The following is a 10,741-nucleotide window of genomic DNA, read 5'->3' on the forward strand; positions in this document are numbered from 1 at the left end:
AGAATGTATAGAATTAACAGTAAATCACTAGAAATAACAACAAATAAAAGCTAAAAATCTTAATTTGACTTTGAAAATCCAAACGTTTTGTACATTTTCTCTCTCTCACATTTATCTGCAACCATTTTGATAATTTTTCTGTCATTTTTGAAGAAGAAAATACCCAATATTTGCTGCCTCCAGCTTCTCAGATGTGAGTATTTTCTGCTTTTCTTTGTTGTAAATTGAACAAAATATTTTCATCTTGGACTACTGGTTGAACATTTGGCTCGGAGAAATGTCTTTTTGTGTCGGATTCTTTTTTAGAAAATAATCAGCTGAGGTCTTGATGAAAATAAGCGTCGTGACAGCTTTGGTAGCTTAGTCACGTTACATGGATTACAGCGTGTGAAGACATTGGTGTGTATGTAAGCAAAGACTGAAATGATAACAGACTGAAATAATGAAAGAATAAACAAATGAATGAAAGTCTAGAGAATACACATACTTGTGAATGTGACAGTGAGCGCTCTAAATATCCTCCCAGTCATACGCTCGGGTCGAGGCGTGCTATTTGAGGGCTTTGACAGCATTGTCTGCCACATGACACTCCTGGAGCTGAATCACGGTGGCACATCCCCAGCCCGAGCAGCCAGTTGCTTCTTTCAGTCTGTGGCAGCAGCTGCTCCGGTCGAGGCCTGTGCTGCGCCGTGATTTGGCCCAGTCAGATTCCAGCGGAGCAGGAGCAGGCAGGGGGCAGAGGGGGCTATATTTAGACTGGGACAGGATTAAATTGCAGGGTCTTCACACTGGGAACTTTTTCTCTGCTCTGCCTTTTCCAGCCAGGACCGACTGCCAAAAGGACCTGTGGCCACCATCTCTCCTCCTTCCTCTCTCCACGGACCCCCTTTGTTCGCCCGCCGTTTCCCCTCCCGACTCAGCATGGACCCCAACGCCATCAAGGAGGAGCTGCGCCTGTTTCAGAGCACCCTGCTCCAGGACGGGCTGAAGGAGCTGCTGAATGAAAACAAGTTTGTGGACTGCACCCTGAAGGTAGGCGACCGCAGCTTCCCCTGCCATCGGCTGATCATGGCCGCCTGTAGCCCGTACTTCAGGGAGATCTTCTTCACAGAGGACGGGAAGGAGGTGGAGAACACCAAGGAGGTGGTCCTGGATGACGTCAACCCCTCCGTCCTCGACATGATCGTCCAGTACCTCTATTCGGCCGAGATCGACCTCACCGATGACAACGTGCAGGATATAATCGCTGTGGCGAACAGATTCCAGATCCCCTCCGTGTTCACAGTGTGCGTGAACTACCTGCAGAAGAAGCTGTCCTTGGGCAACTGCATGGCTATTTTCAGGATGGGCTTGGTGCTCAACTGTCCCAGACTCGCCGTGGCTGCGCGCAACTACATCGCCGACCGCTTCGAGGTCCTCTACAAAGACGAGGAGTTCCTCAGGCTCGCGCCCCACGAACTGTTCGCCGTCATCGGTGGAGACTCGCTGAACGTGGAGAAGGAGGAGCTGGTGTTCGAGGCGGTCATGGCCTGGGTCCGCTTCGACAAGGACAAGCGCATCAAGGTCCTGAAGGATGCTTTCAACTGCATTCGCTTCCGCCTGTTGCCGGAGAAGTACTTCAAAGACAAAGTGGAGGCCGACGACATCATCAAGGCTGACCCGGAGCTCCAGAAGACGATCCAGGTCATCAGGGACGCCTACAAGGGGAAACTTCCAGAGAAACCCAAGAAGAAGGAAGGGGAGGAGGGGGCCGACAAGGAAGGAGGCGAGGAGGAGGACAGCCTGTTCCCCGGGTTCCTGAACGACACCCGCAGACAGGGCATGTACGCGCGCGACTTCATCCTGATGATCAACGACACGGCGGCGGTGGCCTATGACGTCAGTGAGAACGAGTGCTTCCTGGCGGCCATGTCGGAGCAGGTGCCGCGTAACCACGTCAGCCTGGCGTCACAGAGGAACCAGCTCTACATCATCGGCGGACTGTTTGTGGATGAGGAAAACAAGGACGTGCCTCTGCAGTGTTATTTCTATTTGGTAAGAAGGTTGAAACTGCTTCTGCATTTACAAAATACTGCATGAAAAATTTAATACTTTTGGGAAACATACCTTTTCTTACCAAGAGTCAGATGAGATCGATACCACCACTCTCATATCTTAAATTAAACATTGTATGCACATTAAACATGAAGCTCCAGCTTGATTTAGAGGAGACGCTCAGCTAATGCTGCGTTCAAGCAACGTCGAGAGAGTGGGAAGAAAAAAAACCTCCATTTATTGCAAGGTGTTCATGCAGTAATCCCTGATGGCCGCCCCACTGCTAACCTTGCAGTCATTTGTTGTGTTAAGTTTGTGCTAATACTGGATTTTAATTTGATGTAACTGTAGGAAGAAAAAAAATACTAGATATTAATGAAATTAAACAATAATATAACATGTTAATTAGTTAGCTTTAGCCATGCTAGCTGTTTCCCCGCTGCCTCCGGTCTTAGCTAAACTCAGCTAACTGTGTGATGGCTTTAGCCTTAAATATTGAACGCACACACATGAGAGTGGTATCAATATTTTCATCTAACTCTCAGGAAGAAGACAAATAAACATATTTCCCAACACGGTGAACTATTCTTAATAAAACTGAGAGAATACATGAAAATAATGCACTTAGTGTTAATAACAAGCTTTGCTTCCTAGGGAGTATTTTCACTCATTCATCCCTTTTTATTTTGTCTTTTATTTCGATGCCTTCACGGAGCTCAAACCACAAACAAACCAGAGGAAAAATGAGACAGAAATTCAAATACATTTTCAGGCTGTTGCCACAAAAATGAATGGGATTCAGTTTTTCCTAAATCCCTCTGCGAGCAAGAGATGGGAAATGTTTCCCATGTTGCTCATCAGGTCTCAGTGATACACACACGGTAGCACACACTTAAATACCTGTAGTTTACAGCATAATCAATATGTGGATACCAGACAGTGCAATGATTCATTTCCTCCTTTATGGGGGAGCTAATGGGCTCTGAGCGTGGCGCTTTTCTCTCCACAGTTGGATCCTCTCTCTTCTGACTGGGTCGCGCTGCCGCCCATGCCTTCTCCCAGATGCCTCTTCAACATCGGAGAGAGCGAGAACTTCCTGTTCGCCGTAGCCGGAAAAGACCTCCAGACCAATGAGTCCCTGGATTCTGTGATGTGCTACGATGTTGAGTTAGTGATATCATTTGCTTCATCGCTATTTTTAGCCTCCCTTTTTTCTTTGTTTCGCACTGCCTCACCTTTTGTAAAGTTTCCAGGTGATAATTAACTTGAGGAAATTAATAAAATTGCTTCCTTTATAAAAAAAAAAGAAAAGAAAAAGGTAATATGTGGTGTTTATGTATAATTAATCATCGTTTGATGTGATCTCACCCTCTTAATCTGCTCTGGTTCAGTAATTATAGAGATGTTTTCTCCTCTGTTTATATTAGAATATTTAATTTATTTAATACAGATTGATTGTGCTCTGAAGATCTGAGCAAAGCATCAGCAAGAAATTCAAGGGAACAAAATAACACTGAATGAATTAACTTAAATGTCCTTTTTATTTATTTATTTTGCTCAGCAAGATGAAGTGGAGTGAGACCAAAAAGCTTCCTCTGAAGATCCACGGCCATGCTGTCGTCTCCCACAAAGGAATGGTCTACTGCATTGGAGGGAAGACAGATGATAGGTGAGTAAATGAGTCTGTGTGTGTGTGTGTGTGTGTGTGTGTGTGTGTGTGTGTGTGTGACCCTACATAGTGAGCTGCAGCTGTTTGTAGTCTATCATCCTGACAGACTGCAGGGCTGCATGGCACGTTATAGACAACAATTACACTGCTGCAGTCCGGGACGGTCTGATATGTTAATATAACGGAAAACACGGATCTTGTGCAACTGTTGTTGTGTCACGTTGAACGTAACATACTGTGACGTTTGCAGTGTGATCCACAAAACATAAAGGTCAACAAACCATAGGATCTAACACTATAACGTATCATAGGCTCCACCGTCTATAGTTCTTTTCAGCTGCCAGGGGACAACAAAAGGAAACGCCTTCATCCACAAGTTCCACAAGGAAAATGACTGATTAATCACGCCCGAAAAACATGACAGAAAAAGACGTATAAGATGAATAAAAATAAGTTTTTTTTTAAAAACATAGGTTTATGAAGCAATAATGACATGGTATAAAAAAAAAAAAATATATATATATATATATATATGTATGATAAAAAAAAAAACAGCTTTTATTCCCAAATGTATGTGCACATTCACATCAAACCACGCAATAAAAATGAACATCATAGTGCGAGTGCATCATATTTCTAATCATAGACTGAGATTATGGAGATTTAAAATATCGCATTCTTATCTAATCTCATATAAATTGTCTAAAATTTGAGCTGAATAATTCCATCTATCTTTAATATAAACAGTATTAATCTGCTGTGTCCAGATGAGTCATCTTGTGGAGACTTGATATTCTTGAACGGATTACGTTTTCAATCAATTAAATCCAGTATTATTCCAAATTACATTGTGTTGCTTTCATCATGCCCCGTTCTATATGTTGTGATAATAAAATGGACAAAAAACCAAACTGTCTTATGTGTATATGTATGTAAAACTGGTTATTTCGGCTTTTCTTTTCTTATTTCTTATCTGTGATTCGTCTTTTTGCTTAAATGTCTTGGGGGGGAAATATAAACACTGTGGTAATCATATTTACAAATCAGTTTACTCCAAATGATTACATCTTTTTTTATGACCGTGTTCCTCCCTGTGTGCCCACAGCAAAGCTCTCAACAAGATGTTTGCGTACAACCACAAGCAGTCAGAGTGGAGGGAGATGGCCGCCATGAAGACTCCCAGAGCCATGTTCGGAGCCGTCCTCCACAACGGCAAGATCGTGGTGGCGGGTGGAGTCAATGAGGAAGGCCTCGTCGCCACATGTGAAACCTACGACTTCACAACAAACAAGTATGATCCAGTCTAAACCATTGTGTATATATATATAACATTTAAACATTTAGATATCATATCCCCAAGTTCTCAGGAACATATGGATTAATTGCATACATAAAATACATATATAACATATAATTACACCAAAAATTATGAAATAATTCAACCAGTTATTTAAAAAGATGTAATGATGAAATTGTCATGCTTCCACCCAGCAAGCTAATTAAATGCTAGCTAGCTACCTAGCTTCCGTTGGCTATATAAATACTGTTTTTCTTATCATGAATTCTTCGTCTTTCTCTTCAGAAACAAAACACAGCTAGCTTATTAATTCAGACTCGACTTGGCTATTTGACTGGTTCTTCACTTTGATGCTGAGTAACAATCCAAGTTCACAACAGCTAGCTAGGTAGATAGCATGTTGAGCTTTGTTTCGCTAAATAAAAGCGAGTCATTTAGCTAACAGGAGCTAACTGGCTAAATTAGCAGAAGCAGTTGTTCTCAGCAGCTAAAAAAGATAACAACCAAAAACTGAATTTCAATAAATATATGAATAACAATCATGAAATAAAATAACAATGAAATGAGTTTCAACAACTACATTTTTTTAGTATTATAATTTCATAATGTCATATGTCTCAGATATCTCCACAGCAGCTCAACAAATGTACCAAGGTACAAAAGGCAGCTCCATCTTACACTTGACCTTCTCCTAATGTCGTGTCTCCTCAGGTGGGAGCCCTTCACAGAGTTTCCCCAGGAGAGGAGCTCTGTCAACCTGGTGAGCAACAGCGGCTCTCTGTACGCGGTGGGCGGCTTCGCTATGATTCAGATGGAGAACAAGGAGGTGGCTCCCACAGAGGTCACCGATGTCTGGCAGTAAGTCTTTCTCGACTTATGGGAAGCTGTAAGATCCAGATGTGTTTTCCCTGTTCACCGCTGTCGTCGTCCTGAGGTCTGACTCTCCCCCTCTCTCTCTCTCTCTCTCTCTCTCTCTCGCTGCGGTAGGTTCGAGGATGATAAGAAGCAGTGGAGTGGCATGCTGAGGGAGATGCGTTACGCTGCCGGCTCCTCCTGTGTGTCCATGCGCCTCAATGCTGCCAGGATGCCCAAGCTGTAAACAGAACCGCTCTAACGAGACCCCCCTCCACCCTCCCACCCATCCCCAGCAAGCCGCCTCTGAGGCATCTCATCCTCTGCACTCGGATTTCTGTGTCAAGTTGATCTTTGACATTCGTTTTTCTCAGAACTCAGATGATTTTTATCTGTACTATAAACACTTGGTTCTGCTGCCGCTTCAAAGACCGCCGCCATCCACAGTATTAAAAAAAAAAAAAAAAAAAAAAATCCACAATTTAGATTGATCTATAAAGCTCTGTTTACATCATTTCTAGCTCTTCTTTTGTAAAATAAACATTCGTAAACTTTGGCTTCTGTTACTGTTTTGATTTCGTCTGATCCACAGAAAAGTGACAGAGACCGTACCAACGTGTCGAGGGCGACCGAGGCAGGAAAGACAGATATTTGTAGCTTCTTTGTTCTTTCAGGCAAACAAGGAAGTGGAGCAGGGTTAATAGCAGGAGTAGCCTTGGCATTTAAGTACGGCATAATCAGCTTCCGCGGGTTACTACACTGCAAGTATTTGTCAAAGATGACTGGAAAAGTTGAGGTATGTCTGTGCAGTTTCACTTCCCCCTTTTCTTACAGTAACATTGATCGGATGAAGGGAATTACACCTCTCTGAAATCAAAAGGTTTTCAGTCTGGTTTGTAAAGCTGTAGCTGTAAAGGAGATGGGAAGATGTGTAATGCTTAAAAATGAATAATTAAGAGAAAGAAAGAAAGAAAGAAAGAAAGAGCGACAACCTGTTATTTAAAGTGATGAACTGTAGTTTGAATTTCTGCTGACACCGACACTGAACCCTGATCTGGAAAAAGGTACGCAACTTGTTTTACATTTTGAAATCAACATATTTTAAGTGAAAAAGTAGAAAAATAATAAATTCATGTGTGAAAATTTGCATTTGCAATATTTGAGATAGATTTTTCATATTTTGTTTAACATGGTTTTACCACATAAAAAGTAAAAAAAAAAAGACAAAGGGAACTTGTTTTGTTTTTATTATTATGATGATGATGATGGATGTTTATGTTGCTCTGTATCCGCTTCATAAGCAACTGATGCTAACACGCCAATCATATTAACTTCATATGGAGATAATGTGCCACTCCTGTGTCCCCTTTATTAAATTTAATACAGCTGCACAACAGAAACACACGTGCTGTTACTGATTGATAGAAATCAGTCTCTTGCACTGGGAGCCAGTGTGTGTGTGTGTGTGTGTGTAACCGTGGTGCCAGCTTTAAGATCTGCTCACAATGACGTTTAACGTGCACAGGTCAGGAGGAATAGTTGTGTATCCGACACAGTGTCCAGGTTTCAGCATTTCATTTGGAATTGACAAGTATTGATTGAAACGTAGCTTCAGAGCTAATTTGAATCAGATTTTTTTTTTTGTACATATACATGATGTATTTTAACACTATACATCTAAGTTTAGGGAAAGAAAAAAAATAATAACACTTAGTCATGACACTCGTTGAAACAATGATTCAGGAAATCTTTAAACTTCCTTATCGCTTTAATGAGAAACCACGGTCTGTGTCTGTGCCAAATTTAGCTCTGCAGTGTCAGTCTCAGGTGCTCACATGCCTGTTTGAAGAAATAACAAAGACCTCAATAGAAACACCTAAGATCTTTTTTATTTCTTTAACAAAAGGTGCACTGAAGAGTTTAATTCGACAACAAGTAATGAGTGTTTTGCCGGACTGGCCTTTCCCTGTTCTCTGCAAGTTCACCTGATACCTGATCTGTGTAAATAGAGTGACTCTTCAGCTTTATCAGCTCAAGTATCTCACCAGGAAGTTGATGCACATGGCCTAAAGGTGAATCACACAACGGTGGGCTTTCACACTAAAGTATTCTGGAGTTTCCCCCTGGGTGTGGATAACTGGAGGGGAAGAGGAGTGAGTGGGAGGAGGAACGACAGAGATGAGACGCTGAAGGCTGAGGGGAACGAGCACCGATGAGGACACTGTAACTGGAAGTGAGTAAAAAAAAATGAACAAATCTTATTCAGCTTCTGGATAAAATGTGTTTGTCCACAGATATAATCATTTTAATGAGTACCAGTTCCTGCCGTGTGAAATCTGAGCGTACACGCTCTGTGTAAATGACGCCTTGCACGTCTCCTCACATCCATAATGAGAGGAGATTGTACTGACAGCATTACAGGATGCTGCCATCAAGCCAGGAAGCCAAAGGTGCTGTCATATCCTGAGACGCTCGCCAGACTGTCGACCGGAAAACAAGAGGATTTAGTTTCTTTCTTTCCAATTGAGTTTGCTTGATTGTTTGTTTCTTTCCGAGTCTGCTCGGCTTCGGCTTTCTTCTTCTTCCCTCTCCTCTCTCCTCCCTTCTGCAGGCAGTAATTGCCACTGACAGTGATATGACAGGTGAGGGAAAAGGCAATGACGAGTCGCTCGCTCTATTTTTTTCCCTCACCCCAAAAAACATACACTGTACATGTATTCATTTAAACTGAGATATTCATCCACTCAAAACATCCATTAACTCTCCAAAAACTCTCATATTTAAAATCATTAAAGATGCTCCGATCAATAATACTTTATTGAAGATTGAAAAAAATTAAAATAATAATTTGTAAAGTAAAAAACCTGAACCGACAGCAGCAACTACGTCGCCACACTTTTCTCTTTGCTACTGTCGTAATTACTATGACCACTAGATGTCGCCTAGCAACAAAACGTAACTATGGTTCACAATAACCTGCCACTCTTTGGGGCGTTTTAGCATCTTTCAGCTCATTGTTTTGGTTTTAGGGCGCACTGCTTTAATGTTTTGGTTTCCAGTGAGTGAGTAGCTTGTGAAACCAGTGGAGCTGTTAGCAAGTAAAAAAATCCAGATGTTTTCAAGAGTTGGAGGAGACCCAAACAGAGTGTACTTGTGCCGACGTGTTAGCAATATCAACTCGGTGATGTTTTCTCACCCACAAATGGTCGAAAACGAATCACTTAATACGGGTTTGCGGATTGCGTTTAGTTTGTAAGATTGTGTTTTTGACTCCGCAGGGCGCAGCTATGGCCACCATCTGCAACAAGACAGAAGACAGCAACTACACCGACGTAGACCAACTGATGAGACACTATTTCCTGCCCGCCTCCTACACCGCCATCTTCATCGTGGGCCTGGTGGGAAATGTAACCTCCATCTGCATTTACCTGACAAAGCTGCGTCCCTGGAAGAGCAGCAGCATCATCATGGTCAACCTGGCGCTGACCGACCTCCTCTACGTCCTCAGCATGCCCTTCCTGGTTTACTACTACAGCAGCGGGGAGTCGTGGACGCTCAGCGACTTCATGTGCCGCTACGTGCGCTTTGGGTTTCATTTTAACCTCTATGGGAGCATCCTCTTCCTAACGTGTTTTGCTGTTTTCCGCTACGTGGTGGTGGCGAAGCCTTTGAGGGCAGCACAGGTGGAGCAGAAGTTTTGGGGTATATGTGCGTGCTCAGCTGTCTGGATCATCGCTGCTGCTGAAACCACTCCTATTATGGTGATTATATCGCCGGTTAAAAGCGACAACAAGACCCACTGCTTGGACTTTGCGAGCACCGAACCCGTGAACAACGTGCACTGGTACAGCTGGCTGCTCACTGCACTCGGGTTTCTTCTTCCCCTCGTGGTGGTGTTCATGTGTTACATCGGTATAGTGAGGAAGTTAGCAGAGGGGCCTTACACGGCCAGTCCCAGTCGTGTGCGAGCGCGACGCGTGACCGTGCTAATCCTGGTGGTGTTTGTCGTGTGTTTCCTGCCATATCACATCTTGCGTGTGTTGCGGATAGAAACGCGGATACGGAAGACGTCGTACATGATGCAGCTCGTTGTCGATGCAGCGTATATTGTCTCCAGGCCTCTGGCTGGACTCAACACAGTTTTTAACCTGGCTCTGTACACTCTGTCAGGTGACAAGTTTAGGAACGCCTTCCTCAGCACTTTCCACTGGGAACGTTGGCTGACCAAGACCAGGATGCTGCTCCACATAACCATCATCAAGAAGGCAGGTTGTGACATGCCTGCTGCATGAGTGAAAACTGTCCGACACCTTCCTCTGACCTCTTAGACTCATAATGGACATAATGTAAACTCACTCACTCAGACATGGACAAGGAAAGCTGGATGAAAGCAGACCACCATTTAGTTTTGGTTTGTCTTGGGCAGGAACTGTGTGCCAGCCCTTTAAGTGTAAATAAGTTATGCTGTAAAATTTGAATTTAAAGTTAGACCTTTGTCTATACGTTTTCTTTGGCTGGAAGTCTTGTGAGTGTAATTTAGTGAGTGTGGATTCCTTTAAAGGACTGATGCAGAAAAGAAGTTTGACAACATGCATCCAGCATCCTGTCAGTGTGATTGTGGAATACCTGTAAATAACTCTGCAGTCAATATGAAGTTGTTTTGTGCCTTTTATAAAGTATATTTTTTTCAAATTAAAATTGGCATTGGCGTCGAAAATTTAATTTATGCTACACTACACCATTTTATTGATTCCCCCACCTTTCCTTTAGCCCCCATATCTGTGGTAAATTGCTGAGTAAATTGCTCAGGGTGAACCGTACGTATGTTATTATATATTCTATGTATGTATATAAAAATAACAATTATTATTTTTGTCTCTCAAGTGAAA

The 10,741-nt window shown here is 42.8% G+C and overlaps 2 protein-coding genes across 2 annotated transcripts; both read left to right on the forward strand.

Annotated features, from left to right (window-relative positions):
- The first annotated feature begins 688 nt into the window (after positions 1 to 688).
- On the forward strand, positions 689 to 6,408 carry LOC111672433 (kelch-like protein 41b). Its single transcript, XM_023429841.2, has 6 exons — positions 689 to 2,034; positions 3,044 to 3,201; positions 3,596 to 3,703; positions 4,809 to 4,994; positions 5,712 to 5,858; positions 5,988 to 6,408. The coding sequence occupies exons 1-6, from the start codon at positions 922 to 924 to the stop codon at positions 6,097 to 6,099; spliced, it is 1,824 nt and encodes a 607-aa protein (XP_023285609.1). The 5' UTR covers positions 689 to 921; the 3' UTR covers positions 6,100 to 6,408.
- Positions 6,409 to 6,542: 134 nt separating this feature from the next.
- Positions 6,543 to 10,574, forward strand: LOC111672435 (2-oxoglutarate receptor 1-like). The gene is made up of 3 exons (XM_087180297.1): positions 6,543 to 6,916; positions 7,901 to 8,085; positions 9,131 to 10,574. Exon 3 carries the CDS (start codon positions 9,140 to 9,142, stop codon positions 10,142 to 10,144), a length of 1,005 nt encoding a protein of 334 aa, XP_087036423.1. The 5' UTR covers positions 6,543 to 6,916; positions 7,901 to 8,085; positions 9,131 to 9,139; the 3' UTR covers positions 10,145 to 10,574.
- Positions 10,575 to 10,741: the final 167 nt, after the last annotated feature.

The sequence above is a fragment of the Seriola lalandi genome, unplaced genomic scaffold (assembly GCF_002814215.2).
Source record: "Seriola lalandi dorsalis isolate HSWRI2012SDOR001 ecotype SW California unplaced genomic scaffold, Sedor1 jcf7180002054899, whole genome shotgun sequence".
NCBI classification, from domain to species: domain Eukaryota; kingdom Metazoa; phylum Chordata; class Actinopteri; order Carangiformes; family Carangidae; genus Seriola; species Seriola lalandi.

Bases quoted from the DNA above. Each gene is read 5' to 3' on its own strand.
- LOC111672433 (XM_023429841.2), top strand. From the start codon at position 922: ATGGACCCCAACGCCATCAAGGAGGAGCTGCGCCTGTTTCAGAGCACC. The intron at 3,202-3,595 runs GTTAGTGATATC...TATTTTGCTCAG, and splicing joins GTGATGTGCTACGATGTTGA to CAAGATGAAGTGGAGTGAGA. The intron at 4,995-5,711 runs GTATGATCCAGT...GTGTCTCCTCAG, and splicing joins TACGACTTCACAACAAACAA to GTGGGAGCCCTTCACAGAGT.
- LOC111672435 (XM_087180297.1), top strand. From the start codon at position 9,140: ATGGCCACCATCTGCAACAAGACAGAAGACAGCAACTACACCGACGTA.